Raw genomic sequence first — 23,530 nt, forward strand, 5'->3', positions numbered from 1 at the left:
TCTCAGGGACTTCCTGGCAGTCCAGAGGTTAAGACTCTGCACTTCCACTGCAGGGGGCACGGGTCTGATCCCTGGTCAGGGAACTAAGATCCCGCGTGCCGCATGGTGTGGCCAAGGGGGGGCGGGAAAGTGAGTTCTCGCCCCGTGTCCAGCCTCTAGCCACCTGTCTCTCCCTAATGGCCCAGGGCAGGTACAAAGCAGAACAAATGCAGAGTGAAACTGCAGCGCTCACAAAAGATATGAGAATGGCTTGAGGTCAATAAAAGTTCTGCAGAACTGCTCCAATCACGGAAGCATTGAGGGTCTTCAGCTGTAATTGTGATGCTCATTTCTTGAACCATGTTATGGGGAAGGTAGAGACCATTAGTGCTCACCAGATATCCACATCCTCCCCTTCACTTCCCAGGATCCTCTGCAGTGAGATTGGGGCCACTAGTTTTGGCTACTTCTGGCCAATGGGGTGTGAATGGAAGTCACTTCCCGGCTGAGGCAGTTAAGAGCCCAAGTACCTCCTCTGTCCACCCATCCTCTGCAGGGATGGCCCAGATGGTCCATACTCCAGATGGCATAGGTACAAGATGAAGCAGGGCTGCCTGGTCCATGTCGCAATCTCATGATGGGCAAATAAACTTACATTGTATTAAGCCACTAAGATTTCAGGGTTTACTTGTTACTGCAGCACATCCTACCCTATCCTGACTAACTTAGAGGGGTAACGGGTGTTCACTACGTTATCCTCTAAGCCTTGTGTATTTCTGCAATACTTCCTAATACTTTAAAAAATCAAAGGCAAAATCACACATAGAGCCTACGACAAATGAGGATACAGCAGGTGTGTTCATTTGCTTGGGCAGCCACAACTCAATACCATGGACTAGGTGGCTTAAACAACAGGAATTTATTTTCTCACAATTTTGGAGGCTAGAAGTCCGGGATCGAGGTATCAGCAAGTTTGGCTTCTTCTGAGGCCTCTGTCCTTGACTTGCAGATGGCTGCCTTCTCACTGTGTCCTCACACGGTTGTCCCTCTATCTGTGTTCTAATCCCCTCTTCTTATTGGATTAGGGCCTATCGTAGTCTGTTTGAGTGGCTACAATAAAATATCACAGACTACTGGGTGGCTTACAATCAACAGAAATTTATTTCTCACAGTTCTGGAGACCGGGATGTCCAAGATCAAGGTGCCACCGTGGCTGGGTTATGGTAAAGGCCCTCTTCTGGGCTACAGACTGACAATTTCACCCTGTGTCCTCACATGGAGGAAGGGGCTGGGGAGCTCTCTGGGTCTCTTTTATAAGGGCACTAATCCCATTCATGAGAGCTCCACCCTTACGACCTACCCACATCCCAAAGGCCCCACCTCCTAATACCGTCACATTGGGCATTTCATTTCAACATATGAATTTTGCGGAGGGACACAAATGTTCAGACCACAGCAGGCCCACCCTAAAGACCTCGCTTTAATTACCTCTTTAAAGGCCCTATCTCCAAATACAGATGCATTCTGAGATACTCAGGGTTAGAGTTTCCTAAAAATATGAATTTTTGTGGGATACAACTTAGCCCATAAGAGCAGGATGAAACTAGTTCATAAATGAAGCAGAGAAACTCAACAGGGATGACAGTGCAATAGGCATTTCCAATGAATATACTTTAAATAGCAAAAGAAAAAAGCAAAATTATTTTATTTGTTTTTTATTCTAAGATTCAGTGTACAGTCCCAGTTATAAGCTGGGATATCAAAATAGAAGTCAAAATAAACTTGTGCTCGTGACTTCATTTTGCCTTGCAAGACAAAGTTCTTTTCTTTTTACTTTCACTTATTTATCTTTGACAAATAACAACTGTCTACGTTTAAAGTGTACAACTTGTTTATATATGTGTGTATGTATATATATACAAATAATTCTAATGTGCCATATATATATATGACACATTAAAATTATAATGGAGTGATCATAGTTCAGACATACAAAAATGGAACTGGGCAGCCACTGAGGATCTGGTCTCAGGACTTTCCTGCAACACTGAGAACTTGAACTTTCTGTGAACTATACCTAACCCAAGGACACCAGCCATTTTTAAAACAACATCTGCTTCCTGGAACCTTGTGTCTCAGGGCTGCTCCCCCTCGTATAGATGCAACCATTCTGACCCCAACCAATCCTTGCTTCACCAACACCCTACTTCTTGCCAGCTTGATTTTTTTTTTCACATCTTTATTGGGGTATAATTGCTTTACAGTGGTGTGTTAGTTTCTGCTTTATAACAAAGTGAATCAGCTATACATATACATATATCCCCGTATCTCCTCCCTCTTGCGTCTCCCTCCCACCCTCCCTATCCCACCTCTCTAGGTGATCACAAAGCTGGTATCCCTGTGCTATGTGGCTGCTTCCCACTACCTATCTATTTTAGATTTGGTAGTGTATAAATGTCCATGCCACTCTCTTCATCCCAGCTTACCCTTCCCACTCCCCGTGTCCTCAATTTCATTCTCTACGTCTGCATCTTTATTCCTGTCCTGCCCCTTCAGAACCATTTTTTTTTTTTAGATTCCATATATATGCGTTAGCAGACAGTATTTGTTTTTCTCTTTCTGACTTACTTCACTCTGTATGACAGACTCTAGGTCCATCCACCTCACTACAAATAACTCAGTTTTGTTTCTTTTTATGGCTGAGTAATATTCCATTGCATATATGTGCCACATCTTCTTTATCCATTCACCTGTCGATGGGCATTTAGGTTGCTTCCATTTCATTTCTGGCTATTGTAAATAGTGCTGCAATGAACATTGTGGTACATGACTCTTTTTGAATTATGGTTTTCTCAGGTTTGCCCAGTAGTGGGATTGCTGGGTCGTATGGTAGTTCTGTTTTTAGTTTTTTAAGGAACCTCCATGCTGTTCTCCATAGTGGCTGTATCATCTAATTATAATTCTTGATAAACAACTAATGTAACTAATTGTGGCTTTGCAGTTTTTGCCTTTAGAAGCTTCCTTCATTTGTAGTCCAGTGGAACACAATTCAAGTTGCTTCTTCTTTTTTTTTTTAATTGTAATACGTATATATGTATTTCTTTATTAGGATGCCCTCAAGTACTTCTTGAATCTGGGTCTCCTGGGCTGCAGTCCTAACAAACCCCAAATAAATCCCTCTTTATTTCAGTCAGTCTCCGTTTCTGAAAGTCTGGTTAACAGTATACATTATGAAACGATCACCACAATCAAACTAATTAACATATCCATCACCTCTTATAGTTCCAATTTGTGTGTGTGTGTGTGTGTGCGCGTGCGTGTGTGGTAAGGACACTTGAGATCTACTCTCTCAGCAAATTTCAAGTATACAATTAGTTATTATTTACTATAGCTGCCATGCTATACATTAGGTCTCCAGAATTTATTCATCTTATAATGGGAAGTTTATACCCTTTGATCAATATCTCTTTTCCCCCACAGCCTCTGGTAAGCACCGTTCCACTCACTGTTACTATGAGTTTGACAATTTTTTTTTAGATTCCACATATATGTCAGATCATGCCATATTTATCTTTCTGTGTCTGGCTCAGTCTAATTAAAACCTTTTCCTTTATTCACTGTAAAGACTGGTTTCTGTTGAGAATGCAAACAGTAGAGTCCTTAAAATCACAGGCTCTGGTCCCAGGCTGCCTGGATTTGAATTCCAGATGTGCTCCTTGCTGGGCATGTTGCAATACATTTCTATCAATTGCTAAGAACAGGGGCCCGGCCCACAGAAAGCCTTTTATGTTAGTGGTTGTTATTACCCTATCATGCCCTGTATCCCACTTATCATCTTCCATTTGTTAATGTTTCTATTCCTCCCTTTTCTCTTTCCATATCCTAAGTTCTGAGCCTCTCAGGTCTCTCCATTTCCTCTTGGTGCTAACTCATGGAATTCCAGTGCTTGCCCTTGAAACACACAGGCCGTCCAAACAGCCCATGAAAGAAATCTCAACCGGAGGACAAAAGGGTTCCTCTTCCCCTTGGCCTGCAGAAGAGCACAAACCACGCTGTGGCATAAAACTGCCTTTCTGTTATTTTACACAAGTTGTGTACGACATATGATTTCAAAACTGCCGCCAAGTGTTCTTTAGCCTCTAAGAAGGTTGTAATCCTGATTGGTTGTGTGACTTAATCATTTGCTTTCCTGGTAATAACATTTAAATGGACATCTCTAGCTTTTCGAAGATATAAATACTGGTGAGCATTTTTTTAAGCTAGAAGAGTCACCATCACTTCTCCCTTCAGGCCATGACAAACCAGAAACCCTCGTGTGATGTTGGAGCCACAAGATCAAAACTGTCTAGAGGACAGCTACCCTGGAGAGTTGCTCCAGACTTTGTATTAGTGAGAAACTGGTGTCTGGGTTAAGCTACTGAGATTTGGGGGTCAATTGTTACTGCAGCATGGTCTAGCCTAGTCTGACTAATACACTCAAGACTGTGCTAGGTTACTTATGTAAATAAAAGTTTGAAAATTTGAGGCGGTTTCAGTGGAATTTCCCCAGGTGCCAAGTGCCGTCGGATAAAGACGGCTTTTAGGAATGGTTAAGCGCCTGGACCACTGCCACGCCGCTGATAACCTTTCTCCTGGGAGTGAAGTCTGCGAGCAGTAACACACGGGAGATGCAGCAGGAGCAGGCTGTTGGTGGGGAATAGGACTTAAGGGGCATACGTCCCAGGGGATGGTACCTTTATGGGGTCACGGTCTGGCCCTCAGACTCACTGGGCTGGAAACTCCATCTTAACTGTGTCCTGTAAGTGAAAAGAGGTGGAGAGGCTGACTCAGGTTTGCTGCACATAAGTAAAAGATAATGGTTGGGACTTCCCTGGTGGCGCAGTGGTTAAGAATCCGCCTGCCAATGCAGGGGACATGGGTTCGAGCCCTGGTCCGGGAAGATCCCACATGCCACAGAGCAACTAAGCCCATGCGCTGCAACTACTGAGACTGCGCTCTAGAGCCCACAAACCACAACTACTGAGCCCACGTGCCACAACTACTGAAGCCCGCGCGCCTAGAGCCTCTGATCCGCAACAAAAGAAGCCACCCAATGAGAAGCCCGCGCACCTCAAAGAAGAGTAGCCCCTGCTCGCCACAGAGAAAGCCTGCGCGCAGCAACGAAGACCCAACGCAGGCAAATAAATATTTATTTTTTAAAAAGATAATGGTTAATATTTATTGAGCATTGGCTATGCAGCCAACATGTGCTAAGTTTGTTCATTCATTCATTCGCTCAATAATTATTCACTGGGCTTCCCTGGTGGCGCAGTGGTTGAGAGTCCGCCTGCCGATGCAGGGTCCCACATGCTGCGGAGTGGCTGGGCCCGTGAGCCATGGCCGCTGAGCCTGTGCGTCCAGAGCCTGTGCTCCGCAACGGGAGAGGCCACAACAGTGAGAGGCCCGCGTAGCGCAAAAAAACAAACAAACAAAAATTATTCACTGAACTCCTAATATGTGCCTACTACTGGGGATACAGCAGCAAAGGAAACAAACAAGGCTCCTGACCCGACAAAGCTCATTCTAGTGGGGGAAGACAAGTTTAATAAATAAGCAAGCAACTGTTTAATACGTCACGGGGAAGTACAGCTATACTAAACTCTCAATAAATATGTATGGAAGAAACAAGGAAGTCTCAGTGTTGAAGTCACCGGTCCAAGGTCATATGGCTAGCTCAGGACTCAGAGCCAAGGCTCCAACACTCAGGCCAGTCTTTATCATTCATTCACCCATTTTCTTTACTTACTCAACAAACATTTACTGAACATCTGCTATGTGTTAAATACTGTGCCCCTCCTGGAAGAGCTAAAGATTAGACTCTAACTTAGGGCAGGAGGGCTAATCACCTAGGTGACGGGATTCGCCTCGGCCCCGTCCTCCACGGAAACCAGGGATGACGTAGTACCACGGCGGGGCGTCTGTCGAACTCCCCATTAGTTCCGCCCGTCTCCGTCGTAGCCACGCCTATCACCAAGAGCCCGAAGAAGCTGGGGACACTTGGAGCCGGCAGGTTATTTCGGAGACCAGAAGCTTCTTTCATCCCGACCCCCGACGCCCGCTCCCAGGGGCTCCGCCTCCCACAAAGAGTCGCGCTCACGTCACAGGCACCACGACCGAACTCTGGCTAGGGTATCAGGAGACCTCCCCCTGCTCCGCTTCTCCTTCCCCTCACCTCTAGATTTGGTGAGCGGAGTGGGGAGACACATATTTGCAGCCAGACCCTCGAACCCGCCAGGGGAACCGTGACTCACCTTCTCAGTTGCCCCGCGAAAACTTCCGCTTGGGCGGAAGGCGCTGCGCGCGCACCCTCTCCCTCGCGGAAGGACTGCGGCCGCGCAGCCTACGCAGACCTCCGGCTTGCCCGCGGGCTGTGCCTTCCTGGGAACTCCATTTCCCAGGCACCTTCGCGGCAGACCAGCCCTCTGACTCAGGGCTGGGGGAGGGATTTTCCCTCATCGCCCAACCGCATTCCACATTCTGTGGAACGCTTCCTGGTTCTATTGCGCATATGCCAACGTGGAGCCAATCGTAAGGAGGGATGAACTACGAAGACTGACTAGGTTGTCCTTCAAAAGCTGGACTACAATACCCAGATGCCACCTGATGCCGAGTCTCTTTCTACTCTATTTCCCAGTGTGCTCAGCGGGGCCTCTAAGGACGAAGAAGAGGGTGGAGATGGGAAGACAAGAAAAGGCGTCCGCATAGCTCTCTGGGAAACGGGGTCCTGGGGCTGGCGCGGAGGATCCTGGGTGGGGAGTAGCTCTGAAGAGATTCTCCCGGTAACGGAAGTGGCTGTGGGGAGGCGCGTGTCCGAGCAGTTGGGTCTCCGGCTACCACCCGTTTGGGGTCGAGTCTTTTAACCTGGCTGACCGCAGTCTCGAGGTGAGGAGACGCCGGGGCTGGGATCGCTGAAGACGAGAGGTGACGGAATGCTTTTGGGGAGACTTCGGCACTGGGCGAGTCGCCTTGGGCTGTGGGTATCTAGGTGGAGTCTTGAGCCCTTGTTCAGAGTTACAAGCCAGGATCTTGCTGAAGTGGTTTCCAACTCTCACCGGCAGCCCAGAGAGGATCGATTCTATTTTATTTTATTCTTGGGTGAGGAAACTGAGGCTGAAGGAGGGGGGTGAGTTGCCTGAAGTCTTTGGCAGAGCTGAGTCAGATCTTGAGGGATGAATGAATGGCAGTTCCTTAGAAAGTCAAGATATTTACCATTTATTTGGGCGCTATCTGTGTGCCAGGCGCCGCTCTGTCCTCGCATTTTCTCTTGTCAGCTCCTCAGCCACCAGGATCATCTCGGGAATCAGAATTTTTCAGAATTTAGAGAGTTAGTAGGGTGCATGTTTCATAACTAGGCAACACCCCCAAGCGAGATCTGGGGCAATTCTTGGAAATCGAGTATTTCTGCCGGAAAAGGCATGAATACCCACACTAAAGGGGAATAAAGAATATACATAGCCTGTGGCAATTCGGGTTCAGATTGGCTGCCAATTTTTGAATAAAGTTCTGGTTTTCAGAGCCTTACGTTTTCAGAATTGTAGACAAGAGATTGTGGATGAGTTGTATCTGCCCCATTTTGTACATGAAGAAACAGGCACAGAAAGGGTGAATGATCTGGCCATGGTCCCACACCAGGAAGAGGCAAGATTCCCTGACTCCAGGGCCTAAGGTTTTCCAGTCCTATTTGTCTCAAGTTATTATGACAAGCTGGGTGACCTTGAGCTTCGCATCAGGGCTCCAGTTTCTTCCCTCCCAGGGCTGAGAGTGTATGAGATGTGGACAGAACGGGATCTGGAAACTGTACGTAGAGTTCTCAAACTCAGATGTCTATGAGCGTCAGGCAGATAAGGAAAAGGAGAGAAGAGGTCTGGGTGAAGGCTGTGGGGCATCTGGGAGGGCTCACCCCATCTAAAGCGGGGTGCGGGGTAGCTCTAAACGGCCTCCAACAAACTAGCTTCATGGGAATGCAGACCCCATGTGGCCAAATCCTAGGATTTTTCAGAAGCTGGAAATCAAGTCTTTAGGTGAAATCTCCCAGCTTTTAAGTTTGGGATTATTTAAAAGAATTTTCTGTCAAAACACTCAGTGCCAACTCAGGCCAGATAAAACACCTGTGGGGCTTCCCTGGTGGCGCAGTGGTTGAGAGTCCGCCTGCCGATGCAGGGGACACGGGTTCGTGCCCTGGTCCGGGAAGATCCCACATGCCGCGGGGCGGCTGGGCCCGTGAGCCATGGCCGCTGAGCCTGCGCGTCCGGAGCCTGTGCTCCGCAACGAGAGAGGCCACAACAGTGAGAGGCCCGCGTACCGCAAAAAAAAAACACCCCAAAACAAAAAACATCTGTGGATTGGACATAGCGAACAGACTTCTGGTTGCCAAGGGGGAGGGGGGCTGGGGGAGGGACAGATTGGGAGCTTGGGATTAGCAGATGCAAACTATTATATATAGACTGAATAAACAACAAGGTCCTACTATGTAGCACAGGGAACTACATTCAATATCTTGTAGTAAACCATAATAGAAAAGAATATGAAAAAGAATATATATACACACATATACTGTATGTACATATATATATAAATAACGGAATCACTTTGCTGTATACCAGAAACTAACACAATATTGTAAATCAACTTTACTTCAATAAAATAAAATTTTAAAAATCTGTGGATCAAATTATACTAAAAAGTCACGGCTTAACCTCTGTTGTGAGGGAAATCCTCGTTGGGTAAAATGTTAGCACTTATTATAGGTCTACCACATTCCCTTATCTGCAGTCACAAAATCTAGAAAGCTCTGAAAACCAAACATTATTTTCCATGGATTTGGTGCCCGCAACTGATTAGAACTGCTGTGATTTATTACTTTTACTTATCCTACCTAGAGTGAATATCGATACCTCTGTTCTAGAAATATCAAAGTATTCAATTATGAAATGTTCCCGCCAGCGCCCTCCCCCGACCCCACTGCATTGGGATTCTAATGAAATACACCATATATATGGTGGATCACTTTTTTTTTTTTAAGAGTTTTTTTTTTGGATGTGGACCATTTTTTAAAGTTTTTATTGAATTTGTTACCATATTCCTTCCGTTTTATGTTTTGATTTTTTGGCCATGAGGCATGTGGGATCTTAGCTCCCCAACCAGGGATCGAACCCACACCCCCTGCATTGGAAGGTGAAGTCTTAACCATTGGACAGCCAGGGAAGTCCCTGGATTATCTTTTTTTTTTTTTTTTTAAACGAATACCCATAGCTCTTTATTTATTTATTTATTTTTTGCGGTACGCGGGTCTCTCACTGTTGTGGCGGAGCACAGACTCCGGACGCGCAGGCTCAGCGGCCATGGCTTACGGGCCCAGCCGCTCCATGGCATGTGGGATCTTCCTGGACCAGGGCACGAACCCGTGTCCCCTGCATCGGCAAGCGGACTCCCAACTACTGCGCCACCAGGGAAGCCCCTGGATTATCTTCTTAAAATCTGAAAATTTCTGAATTCAAAGCATACCTGGCCCCAGAGACTTAAGAATTGTGGACCTGTGTCGTTGCTGATTCATGATATGGAATGCTTTTGACACCCCACGGGTATATGCTACTTAGGAAATACACAGTGGCCACACCAGTGGTACAGTGTTTTGCATACTATGGGTGATGAAAATAACTCGGGGGGCAGTGACCATAATTTTTTTTAATGAAGTAAAATAAAAACAACCAGAATGGTAAACATCCCAGTCCATCCTACTTTGTAAGATGAAGTATTGTTTCATGAAGCTTTTGTTCAGTTATATATGCAAATGAGTAGTCATGGTATATATTGTCTGTGTTACTGTGGGTCATGGTTTAAAAAAAAAGGTTGAAGAAACATCAACAGTCTTGGAGGCTCACCTGGACTCAAGTCTTAGAGATGAGAATCAGAAATATCAGAAGCATCGTCCCAGGGGTTCAGTTAGAGACACATGTGTTCTGTCAACAAATATTTTAAAAATCCCTACTGTGTGCCAGGCACTGTGCACACAGTGGGGAGCAAGACAGAAGGTTCCGCCAAGGTGATAGATCTGAATCTCCACCTCTCCCAAGTGGGTATTTACTGACTGTGAGTGCCAAGAAGGGTTGTGAAGTGGCCTTGAGGGCTCTGAAGCACAGGAGGAACGTGGGGCTGGGTGGTTTCAGTAAATAGAATTGTTGTGGTTCCTGCAGGGAGACTTATGTTCTGACTCCTCCTCCTGCTTCTGGAAGTTTTGGGGGCTCCTCCAGCGTGGCCAGAGTCAGCCCTAGGAGGAAGGGACACTTTCTCCCAGGAGGGGGAGCTTAATGGAGGACTCGACTGCTGGGCCCGCATTGGCTATGACTGAGGTGAGTCAAGGGTCCCTCCCTATCCTAACCCATCATCCCCAAAGGCTGCACAGCTGGCCTGCCTTGTTCTGGCTCACTGTCTTATCATGGTCCCCAACTCGATCTTTTTTTTAAAAATTAATTAATTAATTTATTTTTGGCTGCGTTGGGTCTTCGTTGCTGTGCGCAGGCTTTCTCTAGTTGCAGCGAGCGGGGGCTACTCTTCGATGCGGTGCGCGGCCTTCTCATTGCGGTGGCTTTTCTTTGTTGCAGAGCATGGGCTCTAGGTGCGCAGGCTTCAGTAGTTGGGGCTCGCGGGCTCCGCGGCATGTGGGATCTTCCCAGACCAGGGCTTGAACCCGTGTCCCCTGCATTGGCAGGTGGATTCTTAACCACTGCACCACCAGGGAAGTCCCCCAGCTCGATCTTCTTAAAGGAAAGCCCTCACACTGTCGCTCTCCTGCTCAGTATCCTTCCAGGAATCCTTATTGCCTATAGGATAAAATCCAGGTTTCTGAGCCCATCCCTGCGTGACCTGGGTCCTGCCCCCCTCCACACTGTCTTCTCCGTGTCCCCACACACGCCGTACTCCCTCCTTGGCCTGGTGGTAAAATGTTACTCTGTACTTTCCAGCTTCCCGCCTTTGGTCAGGCTCCTCCCTCTGCTAGAATATACCCCGCCCACCATCTCTGGCTGGTGAGTCTTCCACAACCTTCAAGACCCAGCTCATTCCCCCCACTTTCCCTGGGCAGCGTCAGCTCCTCCCCGCTCTGGTCTCCCATATCACCCCTGCTGCCTCAGCTGTAGCACAAATCCACCCGGATGGGGTGTCCCTGACTATATCTGTCAGCCCCACCAGACTTGGCGCTCCACGGGTACAAGTACTGATTGGGACTCATCTCTGGGTCCCCAGGGACCATCACCGGTTTGGCACACAGGAAGCCTCAAGATGTTTTTTGTTTGTTTGTTTGTATTTTAATATTTATTTGTTTGCGCTGGGTCTGAGTTGTGGCAGATGGGCTCCTTAGCTGCTGCTTGGCAGCTCCTTAGTTGTGGCACGCATGTGGGATCTAGTTCCCTGACCAGGGATGGAACCTGGGCCCCCTGCACTGGGAGTGCGGAGTCTTATCCACTGCGCCACCAGGGAAGTTCCTCAAGGTGTTTGTGGAATGAGTAAATGAAACAGAAACAGGCTCACAGACACAGAACAGACTTGTGGTTGCCAAGTGGGAGGGGGTGGGGGAGGGAAGGATTGGGAGTTTGGGATTAGCAGATGCAAACTATTATATATAGAATGGATAAACAACAAGGCCCTACAGGGAACTATATTCAGTATCCTGTGATAAACCATAAGGGAAAAGAATGTGAAAAAGAATGTATAGGTATAACTGAATCACTTTGCTGTACAGCAGAAATTAACATAACATTGTAAATCAACTATAATTAAAAAAATTTTTTTAATTAAAAAAACTTAAAATCTTGAACAAACACTGAAAAAAACAAAAGCCAAGGTACATGGATGTCAGGATCAGGCAGACCCACCTCTGTGACCTTGAAGGAACCTCACGTCTCCTCTTCAAGACTCCTGTCCTTTCCTAGAAAATACGGGGATGCCCAGTGTCTTACATCTGAAGGTTCTTACAAGACGACTTTTGCCAAAGGCCTGGGGCATGGGGGGCTGGGGGTGCTGAGTAAGCCGTTGGCCCCTCCCTGACCCCAGCCCCGCAGTCATCACTGACAGTGTGTTGCATTCCAGGAATTTGCGACCCTCGAGGACGTAGCCATGGACTTCACCTTGGAGGACTGGGAGCAGCTGGGGCTGGACCCGGGGGACCTGTTCTGGGACACAGCACTGGACAACTACCAGAACCTCTTCCTGCTGAGTGAGTGTCCACCTCAGCCCCAGGGGTCTGTCACTGCCCTGCTCGGTGATCACCCGTGGCTCTCTTGTCACCCATGGAAGGGGCCCGTGCCTCCTGAGCGCCTCAGACCAGCGTAATCAGCTGGCCGATTCTGCAACATTGGCAACGCCTGGCGACCTTTTTGATTGTCACCAGTTGGCAGTGGTGGGTGTGCTCCTGGAATCCAGTAGGTGGAGCCCAGAGGTGCTGCCACATATCCCAGAATGCAGGGATTATCCGACCCCAAATGGCAGTAGTGCCCAGGTTGAGAAACCCTGATCTGGCCCCTGCCTTTCCTGTTATCATAGTAGAAGAATTCCTCCAGCTGACACTTAGGGATCTTTGCATTTGCTGTTCTCTGTCCCCTCCCTGACTCAGGGCTTCCCCTTTTTTCTTTTTTCCCTTAAAAAAAAAAAAAATTATTTCTGGCTGTGTTGGGACTTTGTTGCTATGCGCGGGCTTTCTCTAGTTGCGGCGAGTGGGGGCTACTCTTTGTTGCGCTGTACAGGCTTCTCATTGTGGTGACTTCTCTTGTTGCAGAGCATGGGTTCTAGGTGCGTGGGCTTCAGTAGTTGTGGCACGTGGGCTCAGTAGTTGTGTCTCGCGGGCTCAGTGGTTGTGGCGCACAGGCTCAGTTGCTCCGTGGCATGTGGGATCTTCCCGGACCAGGTTTGATCCCTGGTCCGGGAAGAGCCGACATTGGGATCCCACTTTGGCAGGCGGATTCTTAACCACTGCACCACCATGGGGCTTCCCTTTTTTAAGACAAACTGCAACCCCATGAGCACTCCCTGCTTTTCCCCTGCCCGGCTTGCCCACTGCTCCTTCATGTTCTGATCGCTCATTTTATGGTCTGTCTCCCTCTGCTAGGATGGGAGCTTCCTGCGGACAGGGACTCGTGCTGCTCCCTGGTGGAGCCCCCGTGTCCGGAATGGACAGTACCCGCTTTGGGGGCTCAACGAATAGATGAGTGAGCAGCAAGAGCCGCTGTGTCAGGAGCTGGGTCTTGTGCTGGGCAAGCGCTTACAGTCCTCTCCTCCCATCTTCCAGTCACCGTGCAAGGAAGTCTGGCTCCCTGTTTTCTTGATCCTCCTGAAATCGAGGTTCAGAGAGGGGAATTCACCTTCCCAGCTCTGTGGGAGTCCCCAGGAGCACCCCGACATTTGGTGATTGACTAGGAGGACTCTTGGGACTCAGCGAATGGTCCTACTCACGGCCATTGCTTAATTCCCCCAGCGACCAGGTGCGCCAACACATATGAAATGTCTACGAGGATGCTCATTAGAGACCCAGCACCCAGGTTCTTTACCGGGGGCTGGTCGCATAGGCACCCTCTGCCTGCCACGTACCCAAATCCTAGACTCCCCGAAGGGAAGCAGGCATTTGGGCACAGGGAGCCCCTCTTATTGGTTAGGGAATGCTGGAACCCCCCACTCCCGAAATCCAGGTTCCCAGACACCAGCCAAGGGCCAGCCTTGCGAGCAGGCCTTTCCAAGGAGAGCAGGCAGCCTGCGGCGCTAACCGTTCTCCCTGGGCTGTGAACAGCAGTGTCACCCAGGGAGGGAGCGGCAGGGCTGAGACACTAGGTGGAGCCTGTGCTGCTCTTCATCCATGTCACCTCATCCTGATCAGCTCATTTCCCCTTCTCAAGTTCCTTGCTTCTTTCTTTTCCAAAAGCAGAAAAAATAATTTATTCCAAAAGATTTTTAAAAAGGAAAAAAAGGATTACACACTGAAAAATATCATTTCATGTAATTTTATTGCATTGGGGCAGATTTTCTCTAAACTGCTCAATGTACGCTACAGAAGCAGCTTGTGGGAGGTCAAATCTCAGTGTCTGCAATTTTTAAATTACAATCCATGGTAGAAATGTGTTTCCCTTGACTCCCTGGCACACGTTTGTGTGTCTATATATATGAGTGGTGTAATCGTTTGCTATGGCACTCTTGCAGATGCCACAAATGTGGCTGAAAACAGCACACACTGACTGATGGTTTTGGAGGTCAGAAGTTTTTTGTTTTTTGTGGTTGTTTTTAATTTATTTGTTTTATTTTATTTTTGGCTGAGTTGGGTCTTCATTGCTGAGCACGGGCTTTCTCTAGTTGCAGCGAGTGGGGCTACTCTTCGTTGTGGTGCGCGGCCTTCTCACTGCAGTGGCTTCTCTTGTTGCAGAGTACGGGCTCTAGGTGCGTGGGCTTCAGTAGTTGTGGCACGCAGGCTCAGTAGTTGTGCCTTGCGGGCTCTAAAGCGCAGGCTCAGTAGTTGTGGCGCACGGGCTTAGTTGCTCCGTGGCATGTGGGATCTTCCCAGACCAGGGCTCGAACCTGTGTCCCCTGCATTGGCAGGCGGATTCTTAACCACTGCGCCACCAGGGAAGCCCCATGGAGGTCAGAAGTTTGAAGTGGGTCTGCCTTGGCTGAAATCCAGGTGTGGGCATGGCTGGTTCCTTCTGGAGGCTGTAGGGGAGAATCTCTTTCCTTGCCCTCTTTCAGCTAAAAGATGAAGCCTACTTGCTGGGCTCATGACCTCTCATCTTTGAAGTTAGCAGTGGCTTTCTCCCCACTGTAGCACATTTCCCCAGGGATTACAACTCTGTGCTCCCTTCCTTGAGAAAGTTTGCAGGGGGGTAGAGTGCGGGATTGAGCTCTGGGACCCCAACACACTTCACGGGGCCTAGCCCACGGAGGCCTCTGGCCGTGTGTGTGGTCCATGGGTGAATGAATGAATCTCAGATGGCCGAGGAAGTACCTGCCTCTCCCTGGCCACTCTGCTCATTCCTCAAGAGCTGTTACAGATCCTTTGTGTTCCCAGGCCCAGTTGTCACAGCTCTGATCCTTCTGGATTGTGACTGTCCAGGTCCCTCTCCTCCACTGGACTGGGAACCCTGTAGGGCAGGCGTTCCTGGAGTCACCCAGTGCTGCATCTGGTCCTTGGGAGCCGTGTGCTGGATAAGGTGCTGAATAGTCAGGAGAGCTGGGAAGCTCCCACTCAGTGGCTGGATGACCCTCCATGCTGCTGTCATCTGGTTGGTGACAATGCTTTTCTCTCCCTTCAGATTCCCCCAGACCCAACCTGACCTCCCATCCAGATGATGGGGAAGAGCTGGCGGCCCTGGCGAAAGGAAGCCCAGAGTCAACAGGCCCTGGTGAGTGGGCAGAGAGGGCCCACCAGCACCCAGCGAGCAGGAGGGTGGAGGGGTCGTGGGGTGTGGCCCTTTGTGGGCCCTCCATCTTTGGACCTCCATCCCACCCAGTTTGTCTACCCAGACAGCTTGATTCCCTGCTTCCGGGCTTCACTCTGCCTTGCACTGGCTTTAGGTCCAGGACCCTCACCCAGCATGCCTTATCTCTGCCTGCCTCTGTGTTCAGCACATGGTTGTCCTGTTGCCCTTCCTCTGCCCCCTCCACATCCTTCCAGACTCAGCAGGGGTTGGCCTTCCATTCCCTGAGTTGGTCTCTCCACCTTCTTGCCTTGTGCCCCTTGAGCACTGTGGACCCCCTGTCTACCTGTTTCACTGCCCTTTCATTCAGGCCCATCCTTCCTTCCTGGTCCACAGGGCCTAGCAGATGGCCCATCTGTTAGTAACTCAAGCCTGGGCCTAAATGCTGCCAAGAGCCTTCGGTCTGCCCTCTTCCAGGCCATGGTTTCTCCAGGGGATCCAGTCAAGCAGTGAGGATTCCCAGGCGTTAACACTGGTTGAGACATCCCCAGGAGGAAAAAGCAGAGGCAGGGCCCTGCCTGGGGCACTGGAGGCTTTTCTCATTGTTAGGCTGTTAACATGAGGAGAAGGACCCCTGAACCAGAGGCCACGGAGTGGAGGCTGCATGGCTCAGTCTCAGCCTGCACCCCAGCCGTCAGCCTGGAGCTCTATTCTCTGCTCACCTCTCGTGAGCTTGTGAACATGGACCTTCTGTAGCCTCCCGTTGAGCACACAGGTGTTTTCACATAGGCCCAGGCTCCTGCAATCATGGATTTCTGTTTCTGCCACCTTAACATCCAGGCTGGTTCCAAGCATGTGTAACCATGTGCAAACCACCTTTGGATGTGGTTACAATGATAACCACGTGGTAACAATCATATTGCATTGTTATCACTTATACCTCTTTTCCATTGAGTGCACTTTTCTAGGAAGTGGGCCTTAGCTGATGGGGGTGATGGTGGAGAGTATCCACTGAGAGCCTCCACTTCTCTGTGGAACCCTCGAGGTTGCCCAGCTTCCCTCTTAATCCTCCTGGAAATGGGCTCTGTTTCCTGTGATGCCAGTTCCAGCTGGATCACCACTCTGGCCCCGTCTCCTTCATCTCCTTGCCAGATAGGCCTGACTCAGGACCCATCACCTGTTCTCCCTTTTGTCTGCTCTCAGCGTTCAGCTCCCGTCTTTAACCCCCAGGGCACAGGAGACATTTGCTCTTGCCCTCTCTTTCAGACACTGCTGAGGCCAAGACCTCTCCTCTGCCACAGGACTTCTTGGATGAAGGAATCTTCCAGGAGATTACTGAGATGTTTTCCAAGGATGGCCTCTGGAACTCCCATCTGGAAGAAGCCTACATAGATCAGAGCTGGTTAGATAGTTTGCTTGGAGATCCGGAAAGTCTTCTGAAGTCCGATATTGTTACCAGCAAGGAAAGTCCCACAGAATGCAAGAGCCACGAACTCGAGAGCCACAACCTCAAGAGAGGCCTTGGTCCCAAGTCCCTCCCTTTCCCAGGAGCAGGTTCTGTGACTCCTGATCTTCCTGAAAGGAGCCTGACACCCGCTAAGTCTCAGGAAAGTGGGAATGACTTTGGGTGCTACTCAGACCAGAGCCAGCAGGATAACATCCAGGGAGGGGAGAAACCTTATAAATGTGGTCAGTGTGAGAAGAGCTTCAGCCAGAGCTACCATCTGATCCAGCACTGGATTCTTCACACTAGGGAGGACCCCACTGTGCCTCAAGGGAATGAGAAAGATGTCAACCAGAGTTCTTGCCTTTTTGTGCAGCCAGTGTCTCACACAGGCTCCAAATCCTATGTGGGTAACAAGTGCGGGAAGACTTCTAGTCAGAATACATACCGCCTGTGGCATCAGAACATTCACAGTGAAGAAGAACCATGTAAGAGTCAAGACAGTGATGGTCCAGCAGGTCAAGACTCACAGCCTGTTGAGTGTCACAAACCACCCCCAGGTGGCAAATCCGACAAATGTAATGAATATGGTGAGAGTTTCAGCCGAACCTTTCATCTCACCCGGTATCAGAAAACTCACACTCGGAAACTCTACGAATGTGCCAGATGCAAGGCAATCTTCAACTTTAACAAATACCTCCTCCAACATCAGAAAATTCATGCTGCAGAAAAGACGGCTGTGTGTCAGGAGTGCGGGAAGGCCTTCAGGCGAAGCTCCTTGCTTGTCAAACACCAGTCTGTTCACACTGGAGAAAAACCTTATAAGTGCGACGAGTGTGGGAAACGCTTCAGTCATATCCTGACCTTAAAGACCCACCAGAGGGTTCACAGGGGCGAGAAGCCTTACGAATGCAACACGTGTGGGAAAGGCTTTTACCGGAACACTCACCTTAATGAACACCAGAGGGTTCACACGGGCTACAGGCCCCACAAGTGCCACCAATGCATCAAGAGTTTCACCCGGCCCTCCCACCTAAATCGCCACCTATCCATTCACGCCATAGAAAAGCCCTACAGCTGTGCAGAATGCAAGGAGACCTTCAGCCACAATGAACACCTTGTTCAGCACCAGAAAATCCACGCGGTGGAAACCCCCTACGAATGTCAGGAGTGTGGTGAGCGCTTCATTTGCCACTCTACCCTAACTTGCCACCAGAGCATTCACGCCAGAGAAAAACAAGTACTCGACGAGAGCAGGAAGATCTTGAATGAGAACCCAGAGCACAGAGAGCCTCCAAGGGTCAGTGAGAAGCGCTTTAAGTGTAACAAATGTGAGAAAACCTTTAGCTGCAGCAAATACCTGACTCAGCATGAGCGGATTCATGCCAGGGTGAAGCCCTTTGAGTGTAACCAGTGTGGGAAGGCCTTTAGCCAAAGTTCACAGCTCATCCGCCACCAGAGGATCCACTCTGGAGTGAGGCCGTATGAATGTAGGGACTGCGGGAAGGCCTTCGTTCATAGTGCCTCCCTTGCCAAACATCAGTCCACCCATAAGAGTGAGCACCCCTTTCAATGTAACAAAAGTGGAAAGACCTTCAGCCAAAGTGCATGTCTCTCAGAACATCAGTTAATCCAAACTGCAGAGGAGCCCTTTAAACCTAACAAGTGTGACGAAGTCTTTGCCTACAGTAACCACCTTGTTCAGCATCAGGGAACTCAGGCAGGAAAGAAGCCCTTTGAGCAAAATGAATGCGGGAAAACATCACAGCAGAGCTCATGCCTTTCCAAGCATCAGAGAATTCACACAGGTGAGAAGCCCTATGAATGTGGTGACTGTGGGAAAACTTTCAACCTGGGTGCTCAACTCATCCGACACCGGAGGATTCACACTGGAGAAAAGCCTTACGTTTGTCAGGAATGCGGGAAAGCCTTCAGCCAGAGCTCGTGCTTTTCTAAGCATCAGAGAGTTCACACAGGTGAGAAACCCTACGAATGTGGCGACTGTGGGAAAACCTTCAGCCTGGGTGCTGCACTCATCCGACACCGGAGGATTCATACTGGAGAAAAGCCTTACGTTTGTCAGGAATGCGGGAAAGCCTTCAACCAGAGCTCCTGCCTTTCTAAGCATCAGAGAGTTCACAGTGGGGAGAAGCCTTTTGTGTGTGCCGAATGTGGGAAAGCCTTCACCCAGAAAGCAAATCTAATGCAGCATCAGAGAACTCACACTGGGGAGAAGCCTTATGCTTGTGATGTGTGTGGGAAAGCCTTTGGCCTTAGAGCCCATCTCAGTCAGCATCAGAGAATTCACACCAAGGAGAAACCACATCAGTGTCCACATTGTCAGAAAGCCTTGTGCTGCTGCTTAGGTCTTAGCCGACATCAGTGAGTTCACACTCCAAAGTAGCAGGTAGCAATTCTGCCCATGGCTGCTGGGTGGCAGCAGGATCCCAGACATCTGAGAATGTGTTCATCCGAGGCCTAAAGTTGAAACCATCCCAGTGTAAGCCCCTCCCCCCCAAGAGTAATAAATCTCTTTATTAATAAAGATTGATTAGAAAATTTGCACACATGAGTTTCATTAAAACAATGAAAACACAAACATTGAGAAGCTGTGGAGCTTTTGAAGTCAGAGTTAGACTGGAGCCAGTCTGCTGAGTTAAATCCCAGCTCTTCCATCTGCCACCTAAGTGACCTAGGGAAAGTCATGGAACCTTTCAGGGCTTCAGTGTCCTCATCTGTAAGGTGGGCAAAATAATAGCTACCTACTTCATAGGGCTGTTGTGAGGATAAAGAGATGTGAAGCACTTTAGAACTAAGTGCCCAGCACATAGTAAGTACTCACCAAGTGTGAGCTACAAACACGCATCAGATATAACAAATATACACTTTTACATTAAAAGGAAGAGAAAATTAAGCAACCCTCTATCTTTATTTCACTGCAGTTAACGTTATTACTAATAATGTGCATGCCTTTTATTTTTAAAGTTTTCCACCAAAATATCCTTGGCTTCGTTGGATCCAAAACCCCAGCACTTTGCTCTTAAAAAAAAAAAAAAAAAAAAAAGCCTAGCATTTTTCTTCCCTCCATCTCTCAGCTCTGTCCTAGTACTTTCTTTCTTTTTAAATTATTTTATTTATTTATTTTTTGGGCTGCATTGTGTCTTCGTTGCTGCACACGGGCTCTTCTCTGGTTGCAGCGAGTGGAGGCTACTCCTTGTTGCGATGCACAGGCTTCTCACTGCGGTGACTTCTCTTGTTGTGGAGCATGGGCTTTAGGCACGCAGGCTTCAGTAGTTGTGGCACACAGGCTCAGTAGTTGTGGCTCACGGGCTCTAGAGCGCAGGCTCAGTAGTTGTGGTGCACGGGCTTAGTTGCTCCGCGGCATGTGGGATCTTCCTGGACCAGGGCTCGAACCTGCATCCCCTGCATTGGCAGGTGGATTCTTAGCCACTGCACCACCAGGGAAGCCCTGTCCTAGTACTTTCTTAACCCACAAAAAGCCAAGAAGAACACGTAAACTAACATTGCATGGCAGGAACTTTCCACTCCTAACCTCCCAAACCTCTCACTCAAAAGGACCCCCTCCCATATCCACATGCCACCCCTTCCCATAATCTCCTCCTACTTAAAATTGTTGGTTAAATGATGAGACCCAGTTTATCGTGAGAGTTAATACCGTAAACAGCTGGATTCAGTTAGGAAAGCTGCATTGGATGTTGCTGTCTCCACACAGTTCACACCATTTATACAGAAGATGTGCTTGGTAGCAAAAACTGTGATGCACAGAAAAGACTGCTGGAATGTTCCTCCTTTACCAGTTGTCCAAGGTGGCCACTCACCAGGCGCTTCCCTAGGCTCCAGGGTGGGGAACACCAATACGGTAATCCCTGCCCTTGCCTTGAAGCTTCTAGAATCAAAGGGAAATGGATGGCCTCGTTTCCATTGCCAAGTGACGTCTTAAAATACCACATTCTCTTATATGACAGCAATTCCCCTGAGGATTGTTGGCGAGCCCAGTGAGGACACAGTCCTTCCTGTTGGAGCCCCAGAGTTCACTGCTCACCTTGGCCAGGCTTGTTCTACAGCTGAGTCTCACCGCAGGGAACCACACTGCCAGCTCTCTTGATGGCACCTCCTCGGCCCTGAGCTTTTGTGTTCCACCAGCTAAGTGACCCAGTCACCTCTTTGCTGAAGCACAATCTTACAAAGACATTGGACTCTTGACACTTTTAATATTCTTTCATATTTTTGGTGCTAAAAAAAGTTCAGGAGTATGTGCTCTGGGCCCTTAGGATTTTCAAACCTTGCACCTTGAGTTGTGCTGGTTGGTTTTGTCGTTGAAACTGGGACCTTGTTGGCTGACCGTTCACACCACAGTGGGGAGTGTACTGGTTTTCAAATGGCGGAAACGTCCAACTCCCCACCTGTTGTATCTGGGCAACAGGCCTGATAGATACCTAAGGGGCAGGGCAGGGCAGGGGCGGAAACTCAACTTGATCAGTGTGTTCAACCAAGAGTTTTGACACCACAGATGGAGGTCAGAGGTCTTGTAGAAAGTTGGCAGCCATTGTGTGTGGGGGGAGGCGGGGGGGCATCTATGTAACTAGTGACCTGTGTTCTGCGGGCCAGTGTAGAAATGCCCGACCTCATGTTTGCGTGTTGGTTCTCTGATTAAAGTTTTGAGTTTCTAAGTGTTGGTTGCTTTTCTCAGCTCAGTGCCACACACCTGGGCAGAGGCTGGGCATGCACAGTCACTACCTGCCAAGTGCTCACATTCTAGGACGGGAGGGCTCCTAATGGTGAAAACCACCCCACGATGAGATGGTTAAATCTGTTTTCCCAAAGTCTGGGAGGGGCAAGGACCACCAGGGAACCACTCAATTTCAGTTGGTCCTCAGCACATCATCAACTGGCACTTTTCCATTCTCATGCAATCCTACTTGATCAAGGAGGAAGCGTGGACGGCATGTTTATTCCTCTCTAGTTACAAAGACACAGTAGGCCTCAGGCTCAGGCAAGAGTTGTTGCTAGAATTTAATATTGTTTTGCTCTCCTGGTACTTATTTTACTTCCCCTCTCCCCCTTTTTCCTCTACTGACAAGAGATACCAGTTTCTCACTCATGGTAGTGGTAGGAAGTCCTCTTTAAAAACAAATCGATCTGTTTTGTTTTGTTTTGTTTTTAAGCTGATTTAAAGGAAAATGCATGGCACACAACTACAGCAAAACAAATTGACGGCGGTATGTCATCGAATGAGGTTGGGGAACACTCGACTAAGGCCTAGCATCCTGCCAATGGACTCTTAATTGTATCCATCAGGATGAACTAGATTATGCTATGGTCACACAGTTGTGTGTCAGATTTTGGTGGCTGTTTATTTCCCTCATGTCATGCTCCATGTCCACTGTGGGCTGGCAGGGGTGGGGAATGGGGTGGGGCTGGCATCTTACTCTATCCAACCCGAGAGACCAGTGTTCCCTTTTTGAGTCTGTTGATCCCTCTTGGTCACCCCAATGAGAAAGTAGCTTTGACACTTAGCCTCTCCCCAGGACCCCAAACTCTGCACTTTGGGTGGGCAATGCTATCCACTGAAAATGTGCAAATAGTAGTTTTCGTTGCATTTACTTTTACAGCAAACTTCCATTCACGGCAAGTGATACCGATTGTTCAGTCACAGTTGCGGTTGAAAGTTTCAAAGGGGATGGATTGAAATAAATAGGAGAATCTTGGGACAGGCAGTGGCGTCTTAGGAGGATGGAAAGGGGCCACTCTGCATAAACCAAGGAGGTGGGATGTGGATGCCTAATGTTGAGAAGATACTGTTCTAGGAAAATCGTACCTAGGAATGGTGGTTGCAAGGAGCTGGAGAAAGGGGCAGTTTTACAAGCTGAAAACAGTTGTGGGGATGGGTGGTGGTGATGGCCACACAAGTGATGAATATATTTAATACCATTGATCTGTACACTTACAAATAGTTAAGATGGTGAATTTTATGTGTATTTATCCACAATAAAAAATTGACAAAATTAAATGGATCAGAGGTATATCTAAATGTAAGAGCTAAAACTATAAACTCTTAGAAGAAAACATAGGTATAAATTTTAATAACCTTAAATTAGGTAATGGATTCTTAGATATGACACCAAAAGCACAAGCAAAAAAAGACAAAAAAGATAAATTGGACTTCATCAAAATTAAAAACTTTTGTGCTTCAAAGGACAACATGGAGAAAGTGAAAAGACAACACAAAGAATGAGGACAAATTGTTGCTAAGCATATATCTGATATAGCAGCTGTAGCTGGGCTATATAAGGAACCCTTACGGCTCAATAGCAAGACAAATAATCCACTTAAAAATGGCAAAGGATCTGAATATAGATTTCTTCAAAGAAAATACACAAATGGCCAATAAGCACATGAAAAGATGTTCAACATCATTCGTCATTAGGGAAATACAATCCAAACCACAATGAAATACTACCCACTAGGATGGCTATAATCAAAAAGACAAGTATTGGTGAGGATGTAGAGAAACTGGAACTTCATACCCTGCTGGTGGACTTGTAAAATGGTTCAGCCACTTTGGAAAACAGTCTGGCAGTTCCTCAAAAAGTTAAACCTAGACTTACCCTATGACCCAGCAACTACACTCCTAGGTATTTCCCAAGAGAAAAGAAAA

The 23,530-nt window shown here is 48.2% G+C and overlaps 2 protein-coding genes across 19 annotated transcripts in view; one reads left to right on the forward strand and one right to left on the reverse strand.

The window, feature by feature from the left end:
- The window catches only part of VRK3 (VRK serine/threonine kinase 3), a 44,668-nt gene extending 36,510 nt beyond the window's left edge, over positions 1-8,158 (reverse strand). For 3 of the 12 annotated variants that reach the window (XM_027080315.1, XM_027080313.1, XM_027080305.1), the window contains exons 1-2: positions 6,270-6,339; positions 4,713-4,775 (exon numbers count right to left, since the gene is read on the reverse strand). The gene's annotated coding sequence lies outside the window, so the exon portion shown is untranslated. The other 9 variants (XM_027080310.1, XM_027080309.1, XM_027080308.1 and 6 more) reach the window with 9 other exon arrangements.
- Positions 6,658-19,412, forward strand: ZNF473 (zinc finger protein 473). Of its 7 annotated transcripts, none has more exons than XM_027080295.1 (5): positions 6,660-7,113; positions 10,212-10,367; positions 12,103-12,229; positions 15,303-15,392; positions 16,674-19,412. In XM_027080295.1, exons 2-5 carry the CDS (start codon positions 10,326-10,328, stop codon positions 19,235-19,237), a joined length of 2,823 nt encoding a protein of 940 aa, XP_026936096.1. In that variant the 5' UTR covers positions 6,660-7,113; positions 10,212-10,325; the 3' UTR covers positions 19,238-19,412. The 7 variants fall into 7 exon arrangements, with proteins under 7 accessions (XP_026936101.1, XP_026936100.1, XP_026936096.1 ...); XM_027080297.1 differs by having other exon boundaries at positions 6,660-6,939; XM_027080296.1 differs by having other exon boundaries at positions 6,660-6,900.
- The last annotated feature ends 4,118 nt before the right edge of the window (positions 19,413-23,530 follow it).

This window comes from Aethalodelphis obliquidens, unplaced genomic scaffold, assembly GCF_003676395.1.
Source record: "Aethalodelphis obliquidens isolate GAN/ISIS:26980383/991018 unplaced genomic scaffold, ASM367639v1 scaffold43, whole genome shotgun sequence".
Lineage (NCBI taxonomy): Eukaryota > Metazoa > Chordata > Mammalia > Artiodactyla > Delphinidae > Aethalodelphis > Aethalodelphis obliquidens.

Bases quoted from the DNA above. Each gene is read 5' to 3' on its own strand.
- ZNF473 (XM_027080295.1), top strand. From the start codon at position 10,326: ATGGAGGACTCGACTGCTGGGCCCGCATTGGCTATGACTGAG. The intron at 10,368-12,102 runs GTGAGTCAAGGG...GTTGCATTCCAG, and splicing joins CCGCATTGGCTATGACTGAG to GAATTTGCGACCCTCGAGGA. The intron at 15,393-16,673 runs GTGAGTGGGCAG...CCTCTCTTTCAG, and splicing joins CCCAGAGTCAACAGGCCCTG to ACACTGCTGAGGCCAAGACC.